Raw genomic sequence first — 26726 nt, 5'->3', positions numbered from 1 at the left:
ATGGCCGAAGTGATGGCGAACGCCGCCACGAGCGTGATGGGCTCCGTCATCGGCAAGCTGGCCGACATGCTCACCGACAAGTACAACCTCGCCAGAGATGTCAAGCAAGGGATTCGGTCCCTGCAAGACGAGCTGCGCACCATGGAAGCCATGCTGCTGAGGCTCGAAGACAAGGACGACGACCAGATCGATCCACTCGCCAAAGACTGGAGGAGCAAGGTGCGTGAGCTGTCCTACGATATTGAGGATTGCATCGACCGTTTTGTGCTCAATCACAGCCATGGAGATGGAGGTTCCACAGCCAACTTCGTGCACAAGGCCATTCAAATGGTGAAAACGTTGTTCAAGGACAGAGGAATAGCAGAGGAGATCCGACGACTCAAGAGGCTCGTGAGCGAGCAGAGCGAGTAGGGGGAAACGCTACTACGACATCAATCAGTGTCTCCTCGCCTTCTCATCTCAGCCAGTGTCGTTGGATCCTCGAGCACCTGCACTCTTTCAGGAGGCCAGGGATCTTGTTGGAATCGATGCTCCTCGTGAGGAGATCATCAGCTTATTGAGATGTGAAGACAAGGAGCACAAGGTGGTGTCCATCTATGGGATAGGTGGACAGGGGAAGACCACTCTCGCCATGGAGGTGTACCACAAAATCACTGAAGCTGCTTTTGATAGCCGGGGTGTCTGTATCACAAACTCCAGATATGAAGAAACTTCTTAGAGATATATTGTCTCAAATAAGCAAGAGCCATTTTGACCAGTCACAGATGTTAGAGACAGTTGAGCAGCTCATCCGCACAGTGAAAGATTGCTTAAAGGACAAGAGGTAATCAATATTATTTCTTTTTCTAATAGTTAACCAGTTCATCTAGCTAGAATAATGTCGTGCAATATTTGTTCATCAAATGAGCTCACCTAATTATTAGGCCATTTATGAAATTTTATGGGAATTTTAAAAAATGATTCATTTTTTCCTGGCCCAATGAACTTGACAGCATAAAATTACCTCAGATACTTCAATGGCTCAGCATATCTATCAAATGTCATCATTAAAGATGTTGCAACAATGAACAAACTCAAGTCAATTGTGCATCATTTTGGTAAAAATTTTACTTTACACCATCTAATCCATACTCAGTAAAATTACTTCTTGGAAAATATGACCAGAATTCTAAATATCCATAAATATCTCATTTTGGAACTCAGCTTTTGAACCGAATGCGTCATGTCTTTTGAGTGGGTCTCTAGGTGTTCTAATGCGGCACTTACCATTTTGGAGGCTGTAACATATTTTTTAAATAATGGTAGTTTACAGACTATATTTCTCATGTGTAATAATTACTGATAAAAAATGAGCCACTACGATCCATCTTACATTTCTCCGACATCTTTAACTTCACTGGAATACGCTTCAATTCATGGTTTGCCTTACATAATTAATAATGTGATTCCACAACCAATGTATGCAGGTACTTCATCTTGATTGATGATATCTGGAGTGTATCAGCATGGGAGCTTGTACGATCTGCCTTACCTGTCAATGACAATGGAAGCAAAATTATTACTACAACACGCATTGAAGCAGTAGCCAAATCTTGTTGTACTGATATTGCTGCACAAATGTATCAAGCAAAGCCCCTTAGTCATGAAGACTCCCAAAGATTATTCTTTAAGAGGCTATTTTTGTCTGGTGATGATTGCCACCCAGATTTGAGAAAAGTATCCTATGATATTTTAAAGAAATGTTGCGGCTTACCACTAACCATAATCAGTATAGCTGGTTTATTAGCAAACAGAAGCAAAGCAGTGGAAGTCTGGGTCAATGTATTGAGGTCTATTGCTGCTGCAGTTGACAAAGATTCTCCCATTGATAAGATGAAAAGAATTCTGCTGCTGAGTTACGTTGACCTTCCTCACCATCTAAAGAGTTGTTTGTTATATCTGAGTGTGTTTCCAGAGGATTATCCCATTGATTGCCGACAGTTGATATTGCTATGGGTAGCCGAAGGACTGATTCCTGGACAGGACAGGGAAAGTATGGAGCAGCTAGGGAGAAGTTACTTGAATGAGCTCATCAATAGAAGTTTGGTGCAGCCAACCAAGGTTGGGGGACACGGCGCAACAGTGAAATCAGTGCAGAGTTCATGATGTCATACTTGAGTTCATTGTATCAAAGGCCGTGGAGGACAACTTTGTTACTATATGGAATGGTAATGGTTTTTCTAAAAATTATTCTTCGAACAAGATTCGCCGTCTATCCATCCAAAAAGACATTCCTTCCCGGGCGGAAGAGATTGCCAAGACAATAAAAAATGGAGCTCAAATCCGATCCATCAATATCTTTGGCTCAAATTCAGTTCTGGATAATAAGCATGGCATAGAGTTCTTAAACAGCCAAGTCTTGCGAGTGCTGAATATTGAAGTTTTATATTGTGAATGCCCTCTTGGACATGTCAAAAGTTTAGGTCAGTTGAAGTACTTGAAGTCCAGCAAGCTTCCAGAAGCTATAGAAAAGCTGCAACGTCTAGAGACACTAGACGTGAGATGGGCCAGGCTTGAAAACCTACCAACATGTATTATCCAGTTGCATAAGTTGGTGCGCCTTTTTGTCCATTCGTCGGTGCGCCTACCCGATGGAATCGGAAGTCTGCAGGCGTTGGAAGAGCTATCATTCATCGATTTGGGTATTCAATCTGTAAAGTTTATCCAAGGACTCACTGATCTGACCAATCTGAGAATACTTAAAATTAATTGGCCGTACTTAAGGAAGGATCACAAAGAAGTATGTATCTCTACGCTCTCCAGGCTGTTTTTCCGTTTTTAGGTACGTACGGAGTATGTAGGAATTGAACAAGGCAAATTCGACCTCTCGGATGGCAGGCGGCACCGCTGGTTGATAGCTATCTCAGTCTTTCAGGGAGCTTAAACTGGTTGTTCCAATTGCTATGTGGCTTTTAGTTCTGACAATGCCTAGATAGGTTTGCTTGCGTAGTTTTGTCTGGTACGACACTTCATTTTATTTTAGAAATTCTAGTCTTCTTTTTTATGCATTGAGTTCATCGGTCACATGGTTCATTATTGTATTTGTTTCCAAATTAAGATCGATCAGTATTGTAACGTAACTCCAAAATTTTTTGTGTCATGTGGAACGTTATTTTAAGCTTGAGTAAAATACATCAGTGACTCTTCTATTAATTATTAGTGACATGTGTTACGGTGCTTGAGGGCAAACTGTGGTTCCTCCCCTTTGATCATTAATGAACCGTTGAGACGAACTAGAAGTGCTTTAATGTTAAGAAGGGTAGCTTAGTAATTGTGCTGGTGCTTCATTAGTTCATTCACGTAACGTCTTTGATCTGGCGTGCCGAGGGCGACCGCCGTCTCTTGCGCACTTGGAACTGCTATTACTTATCCGTGTCTCCAAGGGCCGCCGACCACTGCTGCTGCAGACATCCAATGGGAAGACAAAAAAAAAAGGTGTGAGACTTCGTAGTACAGTTATACAGCTTTGTGTTCATTTATTATGTGACATGCTGACTGAAATTCAGTAAGTAATTAGATATTTTTTCACTTTTCCTATTGTGCAGTCGCCTGAAATATGAGCTTGTTTTAGGCGACGCTCTGTCCATTGGATGGTCTTGAAGATTCCTGCACCGGGTTTGTTTCATATTGGATCCGATGTTTCTTATTGGGTCCGGGCACTGGAGACCGCACACGCTAACACTGCACTCTAGCATGGCCGCCGCCCTACTCGAGTGCTCGACCACCCGCTGCTCTCTAGCTTTCCCTCCCACTCTCCCAGTGACCCAGTCCCAGATCTGCCGCTCCTCTGTCACCTCCGGCTCCCTGGCAGCCTCCCACCACGCGTGGAGCACCGGCTGCGGTGGTGTTGGCGCTGGCGCAACCCCTTCTCCTTCCCTTCAGCACCACAATGGCCCCTAGTGGAGGAGCGGCGCACGCGCTGCAGAGGCAGGGGAGCAGCTAGCGTGCGCGGGGCAGCGGCGGTGGAGCAGTGCACCCTGGCGGTCGTCCCGCATTTCCGTCGTGGTGCGCTGTTGAAGGTCTTGTATGTGCCCGCTACATCTCCTTCCTGTTTGCTGCTCTTTTGCTCATGTGTGTACTCGATCCGATTTCTTAATGCGTCGTAGATTTCGTGGATCCATATGGTGAGGGCACATGGATGGAGATTTGTGTGGGTGAGGTTCGAATGCTTCTAGGGATTGTGCTGTATTTTACTGATGAGCGATTTTTGGTGAACTTTTTTTGCAAATGGGGTGGTGTTCTGTTAGTCCTTGTTAATTAGGGGTTGGTTTGATGGATTGTTCTAGTATTTGATGGGGGTATTTGTGGTTGATTGAGGACAGGTAGTGGGGATTTGTCGGAAAACGAAAGGTCATAGGGGAGGAGACAACAAGATGTAGTGACGGGGAGGGATAGCTTGATAGGGATTGTATCTTTGAAGTAAACAATCATGTACTGCTACTTACACTCATACCAAATGGTGCTTTTGCATATCCTGGTGGGGGCTTACATCAAATTCCTGGGGAATGCACAATTTCATGGGATGTAAGGTAAAATCGTTTAGTGGTAGCCAAAATCAAATGGACGTGTTTAGTTTTGCCTGTCATTGTTTGAGATCTTGTGCTTTCTTTCCTGATATATGCAACGTGTTCCTATTTGGTGCCCATAGCTTAGGCCTGCAGTAATATTGTATTTGTTAGCCTAACACTGCCTATGGGTTGCCGACTTGTTTTAGCTCATATGCTGCGGTGTTGTTTGCTACTTATCAGCCTGGTGGCTATTGCGTGGATAGGCTACTGGGTACGTTGCCAGCCTTGCTGATTTCTGGCCGATGAGGCTATGATCGGCTATACAATATAAGTTATTAAATGTTTAGGTGCTGCTCTGGTTTGTGTGCTTTCTTCCCAGTAGGTTCAGCCTTCCTGTTTCCTTTGACACATAAGTTTTGGTCTGGCTCTAAGCTGCAATTTGTGTGTTGCTTACCACTAAGTTCAGTTCGTTCGTTCCCTTTGAGTTCATAATTTCAGTTTATCTGTGAATTTCTATATTGTCAGACTGTCAAGATTTATGTTGCTTTCTTTGGTTTCTTTGGTTGTTTCCTGGAGGTTGTTTGCCGATTTACAAATTCATGTATGGCTTGCCTTCCATTCTTTTTTTGTTTATTTCAGATTCAGATACTAATTCTGATTTACTGTGAGTTATTCGATAACTTGATGAGTTTAAATTTTTCTTTTTGTATGGTGCTGTACTTCCATCAGAGTACGGTTCTCTGTTGAACCTGAACCCCCCCCCCTAGAATTTTGGTAGTACAGTGTCACGTCTAAATTTGGTCTCTTTGCCAACTAGTTTAATACATACAAGAATGAACCTGCATTTGTTATGCTACTAAAAAGAGCTGTGCCTAGGAGCCTTGCAGCCCTCCAGATATTTCATATATAATTTAAGTTATTCAACCTCCAGAACTAATATTTACATTCAAACCGCTTTAAAGAATCATACTCCTGCTTGGTCTGTAACTGAATTGTCTTAATGCGTTTGAGTTTGCCCAGTTGTTAAAAAAAATCACCATGGTATTGTTTTGGTTCATAAGGCTTGTGTAACTTGTTCCTCCTAGTGACAACATATAACTTGTTCCTCCCTGTGAGAATGTAACCTGCAAATAATTGCATTCAAACCGCTTTAAAGAATCATGCTCCTGCTTGGTCTGTAACTGAATTGTCTTAATGCATTTGAGTTTGTCCGGTTGTTAAAAAACCCCCACCATGGTATTGTTTTGGTTCATAAGGCTTGTGTAACTTGTTCCTCCTAGTGACAACATATAACTTGTTCCTCCCTGTGAGAATGTAACCTGCAAATAATTGCATTCATTACAATAAAATCATAATCTTTGTTAGTGCACACGTATTTTGATAAATGAAGTTGAAATTTTAATCTAACATTCATTTCATCTGTTTGTTGTTCCTCTCCATAGTAGTTGTAGTGCCTAGTTTCTGTCAATCTCTCATGTTCATGAAAACCAAACAAAAAAATGATTAATTGCTGTCAGCAATAATGGAAATTGCAAGTATCGAGCACCGCAATTGTTGTTCTAAGCATATGCAATATTTTGAAATTTAATTTTTACCTCATGAGTATAGTTGGCATTTGCATTGTTTTAAGCAAATTTGTAATAACTTCAATCTTCATTTCCAAATCCCTTGAACAACATACCTGCATATCATAAAAAATGGATTAGCGAAATAGCATTTACTCGCAGGAGGCTTCACATGCACCAGCTATTTCAGTACATCGGAGCACGCACGTCTCCCCTGACTTGTGGTCTGTGGAATAGACATCTTGTGAATATTATGCTATGTAATTCGATGTTCTGATCTTTCTTTAATCCGATAGCTCTATTCTCTACTGAAATTGCTAGTGAGTTAGTGGTTCCAATGTTTATCAGTCAGTTTCCCTGTTTAGCCGATGTATCATTTTTTGTGTTGGATTCCTAGTTTAGGTAAACATAAATGGAGATGGTTCCGAATTCCCTCCTCATGATTTCTTTTGGAGGCAGTTTTTTGTACATAAGTCCCAATGGGAAATAATGTTGGTCCTACTCATAGCTATGAGTTTCAGTTTATATATTGGTGGGGGTATGGCCCCCTGTATCCACAAGACAAGACATGGGCCACACCCTCAGAGGTGGCCCAGTGTGGGGGTATGGCCCCCGGTATCCACAAGACAAGACATGGGCCACACCCTCAGAGGTGGCCCAGCCCACAAGATCAAGACGTGCATGGCACTGGTCGACGTGCACCGCAAGACATTATATAGTACCAAATACGATACTTTACTTGTAACCCTACCCCTCCAGAGTATATAAGGAGAGGCAGGGGTCCCCTAGTGGACAGATCGATAGATCTACATGGTCATCCAGATCAATACAATACACCAAAGACACAAGACGTAGGGTATTACGTCGATCAGATGGCCCGAACCTGTCTAAATCGTTGTCTCTACGCCTTGTGTCACCATCCGGTTCCTGATTACGCGCACCTCCACCAATCAATCTACCTTCGTGGGATACCCCTTGGAGGACTGCCGAGCATCTTTTGTCGACAGTTGGCGCCCACCGTGGGGCTATGCGTGCTGATCCATGGCGAACCAGATGGGATCTCAAGACTTACGTCCTGGCGAGATCAACTTTCATCTTGCCTGCGACGTCTACACGGAGATTTGCTACCGAAATCAAGTCGCCGTGCGTAGACCAACAGCCCAGATCAAAAACTCACCGCCCGCTGGGTGCTCGCCGTCAACGCCAACCAGATAACGCCATACTCCACCAACCAGACTTTCTGTCTAAAGCTAAGTCATGCTTTAATATTTTTCTAAATATTCTTCAATCTCCGTATATCGCCATGATGTTTCCCGACCTGTTTTCTCCATGTTTGCTCTCCAAACGATTTTCTAAACCCCCGAACAGTCGCGTTGATGCTCGAACGCCTCCAGAGACGGCCCTATCTCCGGCTCCTCCCTACACGTGCTACGGGCTCCGCGCTCTACGTTATGGGTGGTCGGCAGCGGCTCCTTGGTCACGCCTGTTCCTCCTACAAGTGCACGGGCTCCGCGCTCAACGTTATGGTTAACAGGCTAGCTAGGGCTGGAGACTCAGCTACACACTAACTGTTTGGGAGGTTTGTATTAAATATAAATACATCTTCAAACCAACTGATCGTCGAGCTGCATACGCTATTTCATCGCCATTGCTGATTTTCTCCAGAGTTCATATATTTTTACATCATGTACTACCCGTTCTACATATTTATATTGCAGGATCATCGTCTAGGTGATCGGACCACCTGGTGCTTGGACTTCTCCACCGATCAACTGGTCGGACTGCTAGGTTCACTGACTTTGTCGCCGACCAGTTGATTGGACTGTTCGCTGGTCGCTTCTACTTAATGCTCACTTCGCCGCCGACTAGTTGACCAGACTGTTCGTCGCTCGTGCTTCTTCGCCAGCTACATCCTTTACTCCTGGGCGCTCAGATTCTTCACGTTCGAGGACTAAGTGGGCACACTTCACCTTGCGGACATCGCCAGCTACGCTGGGAACTCCTCGGTGCTAGGACATCACCAGCTATGCCAGGGACTCCTCAGTGCTCGGACGTCGCGAGCGACGCCGGGGACTCCTCGATGTTCGGACATCGCCAGCGATGCCGGGGACTCCTCGGTGCTCGGACATCGCCAGTGACGCCGGGGACTCCTCGGTGCTAGGACGTCGCCAGCGATGCCGGGGACTCCTCGGTGCTCGGACATCGCCCGCTACGCTGGGGACTCCTCGGTGCTCGGACATCGCCAGCTACGCCAGGGACTCCTTGGTGCTCGGACATCGCCAGTGACGCCGGGGACTCCTCGGTGCTCGGGCATCGCCAGCGATGCCGGGGACTCCTTCGTGCTCGGATGTCGCCAGCGACGCCGGGGACTCCTCGGTGCTCGGTCATCGCCAGCTACATCGGGGACTCCTCGGTGCTCGGACATCGCTAGCGACGTCGGGGTCTCCTCGATGCTCGGACGTCGCCAGCTACGCCGGGGACTCCTTGGTGCTCGGACATCATCAGCTACACCGGGGACTCCCTTGATGGTCGGATCTTGCTACGTCTCATCGGTGTGCTATCAAGCTGCTCCATGCTATTCGGATCAGGGTGCTGATCTTGGGCAGCATGTCTGGTGTCTTAATACATGCATGTCAGACGATGTTGGCAAGCTTTCAGACTTCTTTTTCTTTGACCCTGCGACAAGATTCATTCTTCATCTTCCAGCACGCTCGGGGACTAAGTGGGCACACTTCACCTTGCGGTGAATGTGCGCTTTTTGATTCGGGGCTCTACCTGTGGACTGGTTGCCTGCTTGGCCGGTCTTCTGCCTTTCTTCTACTTTCTGACCCTGGCACCATGTGACCACATCACCTATTGTCAGGCTTGGGGACTAGCTGTGGGAGTATGGCCCCCGGTATCCACAAGACAAGACATGGGCCACACCCTCAGAGGTGGCCTAGCCCACAAGATCAAGGCATGCACGGCACTGGTCGACATGCACCACAAAACATTATATAGTACCAAATAGGATACTTTTCTTGTAACCCTACCCCTCCAGAGTATATAAGGAGAGGCAGGGGTCCCCTAGTGGATAGATCGATAGATCTACATGGTCATCCAGATCAATACAATACACCAAAGACATAGGACGTAGGGTATTACGTTGATCAGACGGCCCGAACCTGTCTAAATCGCTGTCTCTACGCCTTGTGTCACCATCCGGTTCGTGATTACGCTCACCTCCACCAATCAATCTACCTTCGTGGGATAGCCCTCGGAGGACTGCCGAGCATCTTTTGTCGACAATATTGCTATGAGTTTCTGTATCTGACTACTTCCTATTTCTTTGTGCATGATTTTGAAAAAGGAAAAGGAACTAAACCAGGAGACTGAGGTTGTAACAACCACTGAATGGAGCATGCAGCCAAGTTTCCTTTGTGCATTTTTGTTTGCTATATGGATTGCTCTGAACTAAATTAATTTGACTTTTATGTCTTATTTTTGTGTGCTAGGATAAAATCGCGTTAGTTGGCTTCTTTGAATCTTGGTGAGTAAGAGGCAGTTGGGTTATTCTAATCCTTTATGTAGAAGCACAATTTTCTTGATTGCACATTTATAAGTAGTAAATTGCACACCTCAAATACTGCAATTATGTTGTTTTACATGTGCAATATCTAGTCTTTATATATAACTTTGCCACTATTTTGTTTTCCTTTTTACATTTGATTAAGCAGGAAAAACATATGTTTAGAAAAGCTTGCCTCTGTGGTTGAATCAGTTATTTGCCCCCATATTTTGTGTTCTTTGATCTGTTTTTGTTTGCCATCTATAGATATGTGTTGACCTGTTGAATGAATATGTGGAGGCTATGGTTTTATATTGGCTAGTGACAAAAAATGTTTATCTGGACGAAAAACTCGCCATGTGCCAAGAGGATCTACTGTCCAAAGAGCGCTAGATTGCTCACCTAGAATCAGAATTTGGGTATTGAATTGCTGAGGCTGTTTGTTTTGTCTGATCAAGTTTATGGGAAATTACACTCTTCTAGCTTTCTAAAGTCTTAGATCCCCAATTTTTGTATCCTTTGCATTATGTTTGTGAGCCTGTGTTTAGTGAATGATGATCTGCATCCTGTGGTTTGCATAGATCCTCGATTTGTTCTTGGTTTTTTGGTCGTGGTCAATTATGTTAGCAATATTGAGCTATGTTAATGCACCTGATTTGTCGTGTACACAGAGGTCCACTCAACTTTGATCTATATATGTTTTATGAAGCATCATAGCGAGTTTGATATATAGAGGAGATTGCTTGATGTGCTTCACTGCATTTGCATACATGCTGCGATGAGATGTCAATATTTTTTCTTTTAGTATTGTTATTTTTTCTAATTTTAAGTCAATCATCATACTACTGTTTTAGCACTGTGATTAATCTAAAAGTGAATCATACTACTATTCCAGTTTATGTAGTTTATGCAGTTTTTCTGCAATTGGGAACTCTATTTCAGAATCTAAATTATGATACTTGCAGCCTAAAAATTTACTGCTTTAATATGAAAATTGTCACACCCAATTTTAAGGATAAAATGGAGTGCAAAATCTTATATGCGCCCAGAGATCAGTCACACACATAAGCCGACAAATTATGAATAGTATCATCATAAATGTTTATTACATCACGAATAAGACAGAGTTATCACATAAATATAGCGGAAAGTAATAAAAGATCTCTCGCGGAAGCTCCATTTCATAGGGACGTCGACTGGTTGACCACAAGTCTAGTAGTCCTCAGGAAAATCATCATACCCAAAGCCATCTGTTACCCATCCAGGATTTTTATCCAAATAATGAAAATAAACAAGCGTAAGTACATGTCGTACTCAACAAGTGTAACACGGGGTTCATGAGGCTCAAAAGGCTTGACACAGGTTTAACAACATTCAGCTTTTAAGTTGTCACAGTTTTAGCTTAAGAGTAGCAACAAGTTGTTTCAATTCCTAATGCAAAACACATGATCAAATGTAAACATGAATAATGAATAGCATAAACAGATAATTACTTAGTGTTCATCTATTCTGTAAATGTTCCAAGGCCGCTCGTGACCGTGAGCACGGCTGATATACCAGTTTTACACTCTGCAGAGGTTGTACACTTTCACTGTGAGTCGTGATACCCATATGCCTGGGTTTATAACTCCCAAAATACTTCCAAGGTGAGCTAGGCAGGGGTCACTATGAAGCCTTTCAAACATTTCGTCTAACAAGTTAGGGACGCTTAGGTTTCTGTGGCCTGCGAATGTAGAGCTCCCCTTCCGACAGGCACAATGACGCGCAGCCTATACACTAACGGACATAGGCCGCACTATATCCAACCCGGAATACACCCCTCTTGCGCCATAAAGGTAACCACTAACAAGCTAGAAAAGGTCCTCATACTGAGCTAAAGTCCAGAGCCATGTAGCTCTCACAGCCTGTACTGTAAGTCCCAGATGATCACTTACAGATAAGTCCTTAGGGAGAGGAATCTGAAGCATTTAGAAAGTAGCTAAACACTCCAGCCCCATGTTTCCATGTTGCTAAAAAGTCATATTTTAATGTTTATTGCATATACCATTAGTCAAGTTATAAGATCATGGTTTAATTCAGCTCTAGCAAAGCTACCCATATGCATAACCCATAGGTGACAAGGTAATAGTTCAATTCTAGGGAATCCCTATCAAGGTGACACATGCAACATGAATTTAATGAATTAAAGTGAATAGGAAATAAGGATGATCCCATGCTATACTTGCCTTGAGCAAAGTACTCCTGCTGGTCCTGCTCGTCAAAGTTGTACCCTTGATCTCCCACGAATTGCTCACCGTCTATACTCGATAACACAGCAACATACAAAGCATCCAGGAGCAATCATGCAAAGCAAACAAGGCTATAGATTAGAACAGTACACCAACAGCATAAAATCAAGATGAAAAGTTTGGAAAACAAATCTACGTCTTGCTACGAACACACAGACGCGAAGATCACGAAAATCGGAGCTAAAACGAAGAAGTTATGAATTAAACAAGTTTCCTATAGTAAAATAATAGATTAAATCTAATCTCGAAATTTAAAAGTTGAAAACCTACTTAACAGTAGTATAAACATGTAGATTACTTAATTATGAACCTAACGCAACTTGAACGGATCAAATCGGAGTTAAAACAGAGATTTTATAGCTAAAACAAGTTGAGTGGCAAAACTGTAAATAGCTGAAAACGTATTTCCAATCTAAACGAACCAAAATACGCTTTCGAAAGAAAGAAACAGAATCTGAAAACGCGCTATGGACTGCGGGTTAAGTCTAAAATAATTGTAAGGGGCTTTTTGAAAAACTGGCGGCGAAGGGGTATCTTGGATTAAGGGCCGTCGGATTAGATCTAAACGGCTGAGATTTACTCGGAGGGGAGAGAGAGGGAGAACCATGCCGGAACAGGGCCGGCGGCGAGTGGGCGACGGCGGCACCATGGGTGGCTCGCTGGAGCTCGCGGTTTGGAGGCTACAGCGCTCGGTTCGACGAAATAAAAAGCCCGGAAGATAGAGGGAGCGACGGCAGACTCACCAGACCCAAAAACACCGAGCGGGAAGCAGCAAAGATGGCGCGGCGCTCGGTGGTCGGCGACGGTTGCGGCGGTGCTAGGGCGAGGAGCGGTTGCGGGCTTGCGTGGGCGAAGAGCGTGCGACAAAGATGGATAAGGAGGCGGCGTAGGTGGCTATTTATGAGGGCGCAGTTACTTGAGAGGCACGATGCGACTCATGGCAAAGGCGGACACGACGTCGGTGCAGCGGAGGTCTCTGGCCTGGATACGCGTGAGGGAGAAGAAGCCCCTAACCTGTGGGCCAGGGCTGTTAGCGGGCAGAGGGGAAGAGGGCGCGGGTGGACAGACGGCTAGGCCGACAAAGCTGGGCCGTGCGATGCAGCGCGGAAGAAGGAGGCTGAGCTGAGCTGCGGCCCAAGTGGAGAGGAGAAGAAGGCCGGAGCGGGTGGACTGGGCCAGCAGGTCAGAAACGGGAAAGGAGGAAGGAAATTCAATTTTTTCCTTTTCTAATTTTTCCAAAGCAATTTCAAAATGAAATTTCAACTCAATTTGAAAACTGACTTCAAACCAAGCAATACAAAATATTATGCAACGGCATGAATGCACATACATGATTGTTAACCTATATTTGATTTTAATTTAATAAAATTATTATTTTTCCTAAATTCAAATGCCCACATAAATGCATAATAAATCAATTTCCACTATTTTAAAATATTGTAAATTTTAGGGTGTTACAATTCTACCCCCTTAAAATGAATCTCGTCCTCGAGATTCGGACAATGCTTACTCAAATAACTGTGGGTATGTTTTCCTCAAATCCTCTTCTCTTTCCCAAGTAGCCTCATCTTCTGTATACCGATTCCACTAAACCTTACACATCTTTATAACTCGGCTCCTTGTAACTCTTTCTGCCGTCTCCAAAATCCTTACCGGAAACTCCTCATAAGTGAGATCTTCCTTAACTGATAAGCTCTTCTAACTGGTATCTGCTCCTCATGGTACACGCAAACACTTCTTTAGCTGAGACACATGGAACACATCATGTACACCTGACAAACTCTCAGGCAATTCCAACTGATAAGCTACTTCTCCACGTCTCTCTAAAATCTTGAAAGGTCCAATGTACCTTGGTGCTAACTTCCCTTTCATGTTAAACCTCCTCACACTTCTCATAGGTGACACTTTCAGGTAAACATAATCACCTACTTCGAAAACCAATTCTCTTCTTCTAGTGTCGGCATAACTCTTTTGTCGAGACTGAGCCACTCTCAAGTTATCTCTGATCATTCTTACTTGCTCTTCTATGTCTCTCAAAACATCTGGTCCGAACACTTGAGTTTCTCCCGTTTGATTCCAAAACAACGGGGTTCTACACTTTCGTCCATACAAAGCTTCGAAAGGTGCCATATTGAGACTCTTCTGATAACTGTTGTTATATGAGAACTCTGCATAAGGCAAACTCTTGTCCCAACTTGTACCATACTACAACGCACAAGCCCTCAACATATCCTCCAATATCTGATTAATTCTCTTGGTTTGCCCATCTGTCTGGGGATGGTATGTTGTACTAAAATTCAGCTTGGTTCCCAATGAACTATGTACTTGCTACCAAAAATGAGATGTAAATTGGGTACCTCGATCAGACACAATTTTCTTGGGAACTCCATGTAGACACACTATTCTCTCCATATATATCGTATCCAATTGAGGACCAGTATAGGTAGTCTTGACCGATAAGAAGTGAGGAATTTAGTTAACCGATCCACTATTACCCAGATTGAATCAAAACCTCTCTGAGTGCGTGGTAACCCAACTATGAAATCCATACCAACTTCTTCCCACTTCCACTCAGGTATCTTCATTGGTTGTAGCAATCCTGCAGGCCTTTGATGTTCAGCTTTGACTCTCTGACATGTATCACATAAGGCCACATATTCTGCAACATCTCTCTTCAGTCCGTACCACCAATACTTCTCTTTTAGATCTAAGTACATCTTAGTACTCCCAGGATGAATAGAGTAAGCGGACTCATGTGCCTCACGAAGAATTGCCTCTCGTATAGCCTTATCCTCAGGCACACATAGTCTTTTCCCAAACCAAAGAGTTCCATTGTCATCCATATGGAAACCTGGTGCCTTACCAATCACTATGTTTTCTGCTATCTCTTTCAACTTCGCATCCTGTAACTGTCCCTTATGTATTTCTTGCTCCAATTTAGGCTCCAACACCAGCTCCACTGCATTAGTGACAAAGCCCAAATTCAGTCGCTCAAACTCAGCACACAACTCACTTGACATCGATGTCACTTGCACCTCATTGGCATAACTCTTCCTGCTAAGAGCATCGGCAACAACATTCGCCTTTCCAGGATGATAGTGTACCTCCAGATCATAATCTTTGATCAACTCTAACCATCGATGTTGTCTCATATTCAGATCTGTGTGAGTGAAAATGTACTTCAGACTCTTGTGATCAGTATAAATGTCACTCTTATGCCCGATAAGATAGTGCCTCCATATCTTCAAAGCATGCACCACTGCTGCTAACTCCAAGTCATGAGTAGGATAATTTAACTCATGCTTTCTCAATTGTCGGAAGCATAAGCCACTACTCTACCTTCTTGCATAAGAACACATCCGAGACCTTGACGAGATGCATCACAATAGATAGAAAAGCTCTTGTTCAAATCAGGCAAAACCAACACTAGGGCTGTAGTCAACCTCTTCTTCAATCTCTTCAAAGTTAGCCTGGCACTTCTCGGACCACACAAACTTGGCATTTTTCTCCAACAAAGCTGTCATAGGCTTGGCAAGTTTAGAGAAACCTTCTATGAACCTTCTGTAGTATCCAGCTAATCCCAAGAAACTCTGAATCTCTCCCACATCTGTTGGTGGTTTCCAATTCAATACATCTTTCACCTTGCTTGGATCTACTATGATTCCACCATTAGAGACAACATGTCCTAGGAAAGAAACTTCCTTCAACCAGAATTCACACTTGCTTCGCTTAGCATACAACTTGTGTTCTCTGAGCTTCTGCAAGACCAACCTTAGATGTTCAGCATGCTCTTCTTCTGTTTTGGAGAATACCAATATATCATCGATGAATACCACCACAAACTTATCCAAAAACTCCATGAACACCTTATTCATCAAGTACATAAAGTATGCAGGTGCATTGGTCAAACCAAATGACATAACGGTGTACTCATACAAACCATACCTCGTAGTAAAAGCTGTCTTGGGTATGTCAGTTGCACGAATCTTCAACTGATGATAGCCAGAACGAAGATCAATCTTAGAGAAAACACAAGCACCTCTCAACTGATCAAACAAGTCATCAATTCTAGGCAACAGATACTTGTTCTTGATAGTAACCTCATTGAGTGACCGATAATCAACACACATCCTCTGAGTACCATCCTTCTTGTCAACAAATATAACTGGTGCTCCCCAAGGTGACGAACTAGGATGAATAAAACCTTTCTCCTGTAACTCCTTTATTTGTTTCTTAAGTTCTTCTAATTCATTAACCCCCATTCTATATGGACGCTTAGCTATAGGTGCAGTTCCAGGTAATAATTCAATAATAAACTCAATGTCACGGTCAGGTGGCATACCTGGCAAATCATCGGGGAACACATCTGGAAACTCATCAACCACTAGGTCCTCCTTGTTGCCGCTATCATCAAGCTGGTTCACTGTGGTTGTCGGCTGTGCTTGTATTACAACATCAACACTAATTCTTTCTCCATTTGGTGCGGTCACAACAACTACCTTCTCTTTACACTGGATCACTACCTATTGTTGCTTCATCCAGTCCATACCTAGAATCACATCTATACCAGATGTTCTCAACACAATGGGGCTCACTTTGAACTCTACCCCCCTTAAGAATAGACTAGTTGGAAGACAACGATATGAAGCTTGCATACTTCCACTCTGTGAGTTTACTAATATGAGATTTTGCATGGCACATAATGGTATGCTATGGTTTCTAACAAATGCTTGTGATATGAATGAATGCAAAGCTCTAGAATAAAAAGAACAGTGGCAGGGGTTGAGTTGACATTGAACGTACCGAGCATGACTTCTGGTTCTGCAAGCGCCGTCTCTGTAGACACATGATTCATCCTTCCCATAATGTGATGGCTTCTGGTTGCTATTCTGCTTCTGGGGGGTTTGTGGGTTGGGCTTCTCAGGGCAATTATAAGACATGTGACCTTCTTTGCCACAACGAAAGCACTTGCTTGGGGGTGCTAGGGGCACTAGTCTTCATAGGAGTGTTGTTGGGTGTTCCCTATCGTGGTGTCTGCTGACCACTCTACTGCTGAGGACGTTGATTGGCATTTTGCTGCTTGTTCTGGTTGCACTGGGGGTACTGGCCACGATTCCACTGATTGGGTGGTCCGATGAAACCTCTGCTAGAAGCCTTGCTGAGGATTGGTACGTGGACAAGTATTTCTTCCATAGGCCTGTCCCTGAAGCCTCCTCTTCTTAGGCCTCCATCTCCTTGCGCTTGTTGTCGAATAACAATAGCGCGATTCACCAGCGTCTGAAAATTGGGGTATGTATTGGACATAAGCTGAAGTTGTAGACCATCATACAGACCCTTGAGAAAGCGGCATTGCTTGTCAGCATCATCAGCAACTTCATTCAGAGCATAACGTGACAACTGAGCAAACTTATCACGGTACTCAGCGACGGACATGGATCCCTACTTCAGAGCTCTAAACTCCTCGTGCTTGAGCTCTATCAGTCCCTCTGGTATGTGATAAGATCTGAAATTCTCTCTAAACTCCTGCCAGGTGACAGGAGGAGCATTGGCAGGATGTCCATACTCGAATGACTCCCACCAGTCTTGAGCTTCTCCCTGGAGCTGCCCTGAAGCGTACAACACCTTCTGTTGATCATCACATTGTGCTATGTTGAGCTGCTTCTCCACTGCACGAAGCCAATCATCTGCTTCCAGTGGATCAGTGGCATGGGAGAACACCGGGGGACGGTCCTTCAAGAATTCACCACGCTTATCACGCGGTGCCCCACCAACCTGTTGGTTCTGCTGATTCTGCACCAACGCTTGCATGATCTGTCTCTGTACTGCCAAGAGTTGCTCAATAGACGATGGCGGTGGTGGATGGTGGGGGAACACCTCCACGACCTTGGCCTCTTCCTCTTCCAGACATCTGCTATCAAATATTCAAAATTTAGAAATTTACATGTTAGAATACATTCTGAAAATTTTCTGGACGAGTCTCAACATCAGCAGCTCTGTAAAACAGTCATATCTCGAGTTCCAGAATTCCAAATGAGTCGTAATTTATATGGTTGGAAAGCTTATGAAATTATCTATGACTTTTATTCATACCACATTCCCAGATTATGTCGTTAGGTTACTCAAAACCAGGATACAACAGAAACTGTTTCCAGATTCCAGACTGCACAGAAACTTAAACTTGAAACAGAGATATCTCATGAACCAGATCAGATATGGGGGTGATTCTAGAGGAATTGGAAAGATACTTAAGTCTAGTTGTTCCCATAAAAATTTCATAATTTTTGGTGATGTATATTTTAATTGGCATTGAGATAAGGACAGACTGCCCCAAAAAACAGATTCCGAGAGAACAAGATGTAACAAACCCAACTATTTATTTATTGACCCAATCTTTAATATTCTTAACTATGGAACTTGCGGACATTCCCACAAAGTTCCAGCACTCATTACAAACATCCAACTCACACATAAACATAATAACAAATCAACTAAACACACCAATATTCACACCGCACTAGTAGACTCGACTAGACTCAACTTGACTCGTTCTACTATCGTTTTATTACATAAAAGGGACTCCAACATCTATGGGCGAGACTTATGGGGAAGGCTCCTCGTACATCTTTGGCAAGTTGAGGCACACCCTTTGTTCATCTATCACCTGTCAGTGTCTCTTGATGGTTTTCTGCTGTGCCTTCAACTGATCCTCCAGTCGGCGAATCTTTGCTACGGACTCATAGCCAAAATGTACCATCACTTGGGTTGTTGGATCCGTGCCCTGTGGGTCCATCATCGCCCATCCCTATTCTAGGTGTTGGTGAGGGAGGAATCGATATTGGTCATTCTTCATATCCTCGAATTGGCGACCACGGAGGCCTATGCAAGCTTCAGTGGCTGCATCTTCTATGCCGTCCTCCATGGTAGCACGGTGAGCATGGTGTGTATAGTTTGAATCCAGCTGATATGCGCCTTTCTGTTCATCCTTGATGGTGATGCACACCCTATTCTTCCAATAGGTATCTTCAAGAGGGTGTGTATGTTCTTCGTAGACGTACTCCACAGCTGCATCCCAGTCGCCATAGTAGGTCTGAAGCATGCTCATGAGTCGGTGATGTGAAACGGAGGATTCACATCCCGGCTTATAGCACACCTTTGTTGTCCAACCCTAGGGGCGGGATCAGCTCATCCTTCTTCAACGACATCTTCCTCATCATCATCATCGGACAAGTGGATGACCTCGACTTCTTGGAGTTCCTCCTGGACTAGCTTCGGCGTAGGTATAGGTGTTGGCGGATCAAATTCTTGTTCCTGGGGTTCTTCCTCCTCAGGCTCCATGGACAACCCACGAGGTGGGTAGTATCCCTCCAGTGCTGATGCGGGAAGTCTTGCGGGCACGAGGCATCTACATAATTAGAATTATTTAGGTTAGATTAGAAGCAATAATTTTCATAATAGAATAAGGCGAAAGAAGCATAAAACTTTAGCAAATAACAAGGGTGAGATAGAAAGCATGAAATGAGTGAAGCAAAAGAAGTTAAAACGACCATTGCTAACTAGGCTTGCGTCCTACAATCAATACAGCTCTGATACCAATCTGTCACACCCAATTTTAAGGATAAAATGGAGTGCAAAATCTTATGTGCGCCCAGAGATCAGTCACACACATAAGCCGACAAATTATGAATAGTATCATCACAAATGTTTATTACATCACGAGTAAGACAGAGTTATCACATAAATATAGCGGAAGTAATAAAAGATCTCTCGCGGAAGCTCCATTTCACAGGGACGTCGACTGGTTGACCACAAGTCTAGTAGTCCTCAGGAAAATCATCATACCCAAAGCCATCTGTTACCCATCCGGGGTTTTATCCAAATAATGAAAATAAACAAGCGTAAGTACATGTCATACTCAACAAGTGTAACACGGGGTTCATGAGGCTCAAAAGGCTTGACACAGGTTTAACAACATTCAGCTTTTAGTTGTCACAGTTTTAGCTTAAGAGTAGCAACAAGTTGTTTCAATTCCTAATGCAAAACACATGATCAAATGTAAACATGAATAATGAATAGCATAAACAGATAATTCTTAGTGTCCATCTATTCCGTAAATGTTCCAAGGCCTCATGTGACCGTGAGCACGGCTGATATACTAGTTTTACACTCTGCAGAGGTTGTACACTTTCACTGTGAGTCATGATACTCATATGCCCGTGTTTATAACTCCCAAAACACTTCCAAGGTGAGCAGGCAGGGGTCACTATGAAGCCTTTCAAAGGTTCGTCTAACAAGTTAGGGACGCTAGGTTTCTATGGCCTGCGAATGTAGAGCTCCCCTTCCGACAGGCACAATGATGCGCATCCTATACACTGACGGACAGAGGCCGCACTATATCCAACCCGGAACACACCCCTCTTGCGCCATAAAGGTAACCACTAACAAGCTAGAAAAGGTCCTCATACCGAGCTAAAGTCAGAGCCATGTAGCCCTCACAGCTGTACTATAAGTCCCAGATGATCACTTACAGATAAGTCCTTAGGGAGAGGAATCTGAAGCATTTAGAAAGTAGCTAAACACTCCAGCCCCATGTTTCCATGTTGCTAAAAAGTCATATTTTAATGTTTATTGGATATACCATTAGTCAAGTTATAAGATCATGGTTTAATTCAGCTCTAGCAAAGCTACCCATATGCATAACCCATAGGTGACAAGGTAATAGTTCAATTCTTGGAAATCCCTATCAAGGTAACACATGCAACATGAATTTAATGAATTAAAGTGAATAGGAAACAAGGATGGTCCCATGCTATACTTGCCTTGAGCGAAGTACTCCTGCTGGTCTTGCTCGTCAAAGTTGTACCCTTGATCTCCCACGAATTGCTCACTGTCTATACTCGATAACACAGCAACATACAAACATCCAGGAGAAATCATGCAAAGCAAACAAGGCTATAGATTAGAACAGTACACCAACAGCATAAAATCAAGATGAAAAGTTTGGAAAACAAATCTACGTCTTGCTACGAACACACAGACGCGAAGATCACGAAAATCGGAGCTAAAACGAAGAAGTTATGAGTTAAACAAGTTTTCCTTTAGTAAAATAATAGATTAAATCTAATCTCAAATTTTAAAAGTTGAAAACCTACTTAATAGTAGTATAAACATGTAGATTACTTAATTATGAACCTAATGCAACTTGAATGGATCAAATCGGAGTTAAAACGGAGATTTTATAGCTAAAACAAGTTGAGTGGCAAAATACGCTTTCAAAAGAAAGAAACAGAATCTGAAAACGCGCTATGGACTACGGGTTAAGTCTAAAATAATTGTAAGGGGCTTTTTGAAAAACTAGCAGCGAAGGGGTATCTTGGATTAAGGGCCGTCGCATTAGATCTGAACGGCTGAGATTTACTCGGAGGGGAGAGAGAGGGAGAACCACGCCGGAACAGGGCCGGCGGCACCATGGGTGGCTCACTGGAGCTCACAGTTTGGAGGCTACAGCGCTTGGTTCGACGAAATAAAAAGCCCGGAAGATAGAGGGAGCGACGGCGGACTCACCGGACCCAAAAACACCGAGCGGGAAGCAGCATAGACGGCGCGACGCTCGGTGGTAGGCGACAGTTGCGGTGGTGCTAGGGCGAGGCGTGGCTGCGGGCTTGCGTGGGTGAAGAGCGTTCGACAAAGATGGATAAGGAGGCGGCGTAGGCGGCTATTTATGAGGGCACAATTACTTGTGAGGCACGACGCAACTCGTGGTGGAGGCAGACACGACGTCGGCGCGGCGGAGGTCTCCGCCCCGGAAACGCGCGAGGGAGAAGAAGCCCTGACCTGTGGGCCAGGGCTGTCAGCGGGTGGAGGGGAAGAGGGCGCGGGCGGACAGATGGCTGGGCCAGCGAAGCTAGGCCGTGCGATGCGTCGTGGAAGAAGGAGGCTGAGCTGGGCTGCGGCCCAAGAGGAGAGGAGAAGAAGGCCGGCGCGGGTGGACTGGGCCAGCAGGCCGGAAATGGGAAAGGAGGTAGGAAATTCAATTTTTTTTCCTTTTCTAATTTTTCCAAAGCAATTTCAAAATGAAATTTCAACTCAATTTGAAACCCAACTTCAAACCAAGCAATACAAAATATTATGCAACGGCATGAATGCACATACATGATTGTTAACCTATATTTGATTTTAATTTAATAAAAAATATTATTTTTCCTAAATTCAAATGCTCACAATAATGCATAATAAATCAATTTCCACTATTTTAAAATGTAAATTTTAGGGTGTTACAAAAATTTACTACTTGGTTAATTTTATTTTGTCCTATGCTGGGAATGTTTTTGTCTGAGCGCATAGAACAAATCAATGACATGTGTTAATTGTTTACAGAACACCTATAGTCCTATATTTGTTTTATCATTTGATATGTCTATCTCCTCACCTGTGTTATCAGTTATCACTTCACAAAATCACACCTGCTGTAGATGTAGGAGGTTAACAATTTTGGTTTGCTATACTTATACTCTCTCTGTCTCCTACTTGATCAGTTGCTTGCTTTGATGTTTGCAGTTACGTTGCTTTGATATCACTAAATCTTTGTGCAGGATGTTGCTTTGATATCACTGAATCTTTGTGCAGGACGTTGCTGCCAGAATAATGGACTTCTCACAACAAGGCCCAAGGGTAGTGTGCATCATTTCAGCAACTTGAGCTGTTTCTACAGCAACCCTTCTCCAAGATTCAGAGTCTGGTGGTGTGGTTACATATGACGTATGGTGCTGTTGGTTATCATTTGCCTAAAAACTACTGCATGTATGTTTTCTGTTCTTCTCTTCTGTCCAAATTAAACAAAAGGTTTGCTGGTAGCATTTGCCTAGATAGTTGGATTGCTTGCATATTACAACTGAAGTATTGCTATCAAAGGTGGGAAAAATAAATCATAAAAAGAGACATTTGTTTCCACACTTTCTCTTAGTTAGTTAAGTATGCTGAGAACGTCTGCTTTCAGTCCAAGGTTGGGGTTAGATCCTTGTTTGAGGCTGCAGTGCAGGCCATACTATACAAGATACTTTCTTTCTTTTTTTTCATGGAATTGTTCATGTATACTTTGATTATTTTGTTCTCATTTAGTTTTGTACCCTTGTGCTTTATTGTTGATTTGGCAGGGTCGATTTGAGATCATGTGCCTTTCCGGATAGTACTTGGTCCTAGATGATGGTGGTACACGGACCCGAAGCAGAGGGCTTTACATTGCTTTGTGTGGTCCTGATCACAGAGTTATTGGTGGGAGTGTATGTGGAGTCCTGACAACAGTTGGAATAGTTCAGGTGATGGCTGGTTTCTGTGTGATAGAGAATTTTCCCACATACATAATACTCAATTTTGAGTTCACAAAACCTCACAGCTTGGAAAATATGCTCTAGCTACTTTCAGGTTGTGTTGGTGCAGTACTATAGAAATAAGATGCATCCATAGTATACTACTGAATTTTGAAGTGCTCTATTCCTATTAATATCTGTTGTTGATAAAAACCAAACAAATAAAACATTGAATTACATAATTGCAATCAACAATAATGGAAATTGCAACTATCGGGCACCACAATTGTAGTTCTGAGAATATGCAATATGTTGGTGTTGAACCATTTTGCCTCCTCATGTTCTCGTTTTTCTGCTAGTTGATTTATATATTCTGCAAGTATACACTAATTGCCTATTTAACTTTTAATTTGTGTTCTTTTTATGTATAAATGTTTGAACTTGTGTATTTTGTCAACAGGCACAGTGGTTCTGCAAGCTACCATGCTCATAGCTGCTTTTGTTCTGGAGCTCACCTTCTGGAGCGTCAAAAGGGGCTATGACTTAAGCTTCACATTCTCCTTCCTGTTCACGTGCCTCATCGTGCTGCTGGTGTACATCATCATCTAGGTTCGCCTGCCTGATAACAACACTGCCTTCCAAGTTCTGAATAGACCCATTCCTCTCCCGTGTCACATGTTTGCCTCACAGTTTATTGTTGCTGTCCTATCTGTAGCATCTCTGTACAATGATGTAGCACCAATTGAAACTTCTGGACTGTAGTATTTTAATTTGCCTTTAGCCTTGTGTATAATTAGGTGTTTGCAATTGGAATAAGGAACTGACAAACAACAACAGAATCCTTGTATGATTGTACACATCTTTGTTATGTGTTATTGTTTTTGTGCCAACACATACAACATTTTTGTCCTTGTCCTTCTATAGAAAAAATGTATTTTGTTTATTGTGATTTGTGCCAGCACGGACAACATTCTTGTCCTTGTCTTTCCACAGAAAAAAAATGTTATTTGTGATTTGTGCCAACACATTTCAGTTATTTGTCTTTGTCATATTATAGAAAAAATTGTAATTTGTTAATTGTGATTTGTGCCAACACAGACAACGTTTTTGTCCTTGTCTTTCCATAGAAAAAATTGTATTTTGTTTATTGTGATTTGTGCCGGATCGGACATTTTTGTCCTTGTCTTTTCATAGGAAATAAAATTGTTATTTATGATTTGTGCCAACACATTTCAGTTATTTGTCTTTATCATACTATAGAAAAAAAATTGTAATTTATTAATTGTAATTTGTGCCAGCACACACCATATTTTTATCCTTATCCTTTCATAGAAAAAATTGTTTGTTGTGATCTGTGCTAACACACATTGTCCTTTGTTTATTGTGATTTATGCCAGCATACACCACATTTTTGTCCACATCCTTTCATAGAAAAAAAAATTGTTTATTGTGATTTGTGCCAACACACCTTTGCCCTTTGTTTATTATGATTTGTGCCAGCACACACAACATTTTTGTCCTTGACCTTTCATAGAAAAAAATGTTTGTTGTAATTTTTCTCAACACATTTCATATATTTGTCTTTGTGTTTGTATAGAAAAAAAGTTGTCTGTTTTTTTTGTGATTTGTGCCAGCACACACCACGTTTGTTGTTGATTTGTGTCTAGGACCTTGTTGTATGTTTGTCAACTTGATGCAGTTCTTATATAATATAACATCATCTTCCACAGTCACCATTAGTCAGGACCTAGGACCTTCCTTGTTCCAAAATGTAGCTAAGAATGGCATAAATGTTCATGTGATTTTAAATAGATGTTCCTATACATAGAACCAACTCTTAAGTCTTACCTTCTATTTTTGCAGATTATGTGAGGGTGCTGAACTATTGGACCGGATTTTGTCCAGAAACCCACTTTATGCAGGTGTTCAGTTTAACCACACCCACCATATTTCAGGTTTGTAATGTTCAGAGCTACACAAACTTTATTAAGATGCACCTAAGATGATTATAAGTAGTAAATTTGCCTTGCACTTCTAGTTAACTTGAAGTATTAAGATGGCGTGTGGTACCTATGGCCTCAAGAAACCAAGCCATTGCCATTGGCATAGCTAATTGAAATTTAAATGAGCTTAAGATATGGCTAGTTGTATTACTTTTGGAGATGTGACTCAACTTTATAGGATTGTGAAGAACCAGGTATAAAACAACTGCATGCCATGATGAATAACTCCATTTATGTGTAATGCTTGTGTGTTTGTGTCCCATTCCGAATCATGGTTCCTTTGTCCTGGTTTGATTTGTGTGTTTTATCCTTTTTGCAATTTCGCTACATGATCTATGGAGGATGATCATGTATGTAGCTTGCATTGATATAGCCTCAATGCTTTCGTTTTGGGTTTTTTTTTGTCTATGATGGGCAACTGGTGGAAGGAAATTCAGTCTCAGTTGCACACACATATCTGGTGTCTCAACTGATTGTAGGCCCTAGTTTTTATGTGTGCGAAGTGTTGTGTGTCAGGTTGATCTCTAATAGCAGGATGTGCTTGTCGCAGTTTGTTATTCTATCTTTGTTAATGCTAATAAACAAGTCATCCTTGCATGTCTGCTTCATTTTCCAGGATATTTCGTGTTTTTTCCATAGTAAATTTTCATCAAAAGACTTCTGGTATGTTTTTGTGTCTCATATGACTTTTTCCTGCCACTAATGCATCCTCTCTGTCCTGTTTAAAGAATGCAAAACAAAGCACTGGTTTTTGTCATTTTTGTGCTTTCTAATATGGTCTCTAATAACTTTGATTGGGCTACTTGCAGGAGGAGTTTTCAAGATCAAGTTATTCTTGGTTCCACCAAAGGTATTTTGTTCTTACTCGACTCTTGACTAGGATTTCTGTGATATACTTCTATGGTTCTTCAAATTGCTAATAAGTACTAAATAGGTCTGCTGCTGATATTTGTCTAGTTAAATGTAGGCTGCATTGTAGGGTGCATCAAATTCAGAATGGTTATATATGTATTGCTGCTCAAATTCAGTGCTATACTTCAATGTATTGCTGTTCAAATAGGTCTGGTTGTGTCCCAGTTTGTGAATCCTGGCTGTCTTTGTGAAATGTCGCCAAAACTGCTTGTTGAAGCGACTGTTAGCGATCCTTAAACTGTTGTCTTTGTTTGTTCATTAGCACCAGTTAACTTTATTCTCAGCAGGCTTCTTCAGTTGCATGACCCGGAATTTTTAATTATATACATATACAGTATAATTGCATTGATAGCAAGTACTAGTTGCACTATTTCAAATGTGTAATTTTCATATTTGTGTTTTGTAATTTTTAAGAACAGGAATATAGAAATACATAACAAATTCCTTTGCATAATTACAGGAACAAGGCTACAGAAGATGACAAGCAAGGAGTAGAAGGCCACACATGAGCACGAACTTCAAATTTTTCTTGGACGGATCATCTAATTCTTCCATTTTCTT

General features: G+C 42.5%; 1 protein-coding gene across 1 annotated transcript; it reads left to right on the top strand.

Annotated features, from left to right (window-relative positions):
- Positions 1-23859, top strand: LOC136479772 (disease resistance protein RGA5-like). Its single transcript, XM_066477526.1, has 6 exons — positions 1-390; positions 503-605; positions 700-823; positions 1467-1716; positions 22537-22615; positions 23711-23859. The coding sequence occupies exons 1-6, from the start codon at positions 1-3 to the stop codon at positions 23857-23859; spliced, it is 1095 nt and encodes a 364-aa protein (XP_066333623.1).
- The last annotated feature ends 2867 nt before the right edge of the window (positions 23860-26726 follow it).

Source organism: Miscanthus floridulus, chromosome 9, assembly GCF_019320115.1.
Source record: "Miscanthus floridulus cultivar M001 chromosome 9, ASM1932011v1, whole genome shotgun sequence".
Classification (NCBI taxonomy): Eukaryota; Viridiplantae; Streptophyta; class Magnoliopsida; order Poales; family Poaceae; genus Miscanthus; species Miscanthus floridulus.
This window is presented reverse-complemented; position numbering and strand designations above follow the sequence as displayed.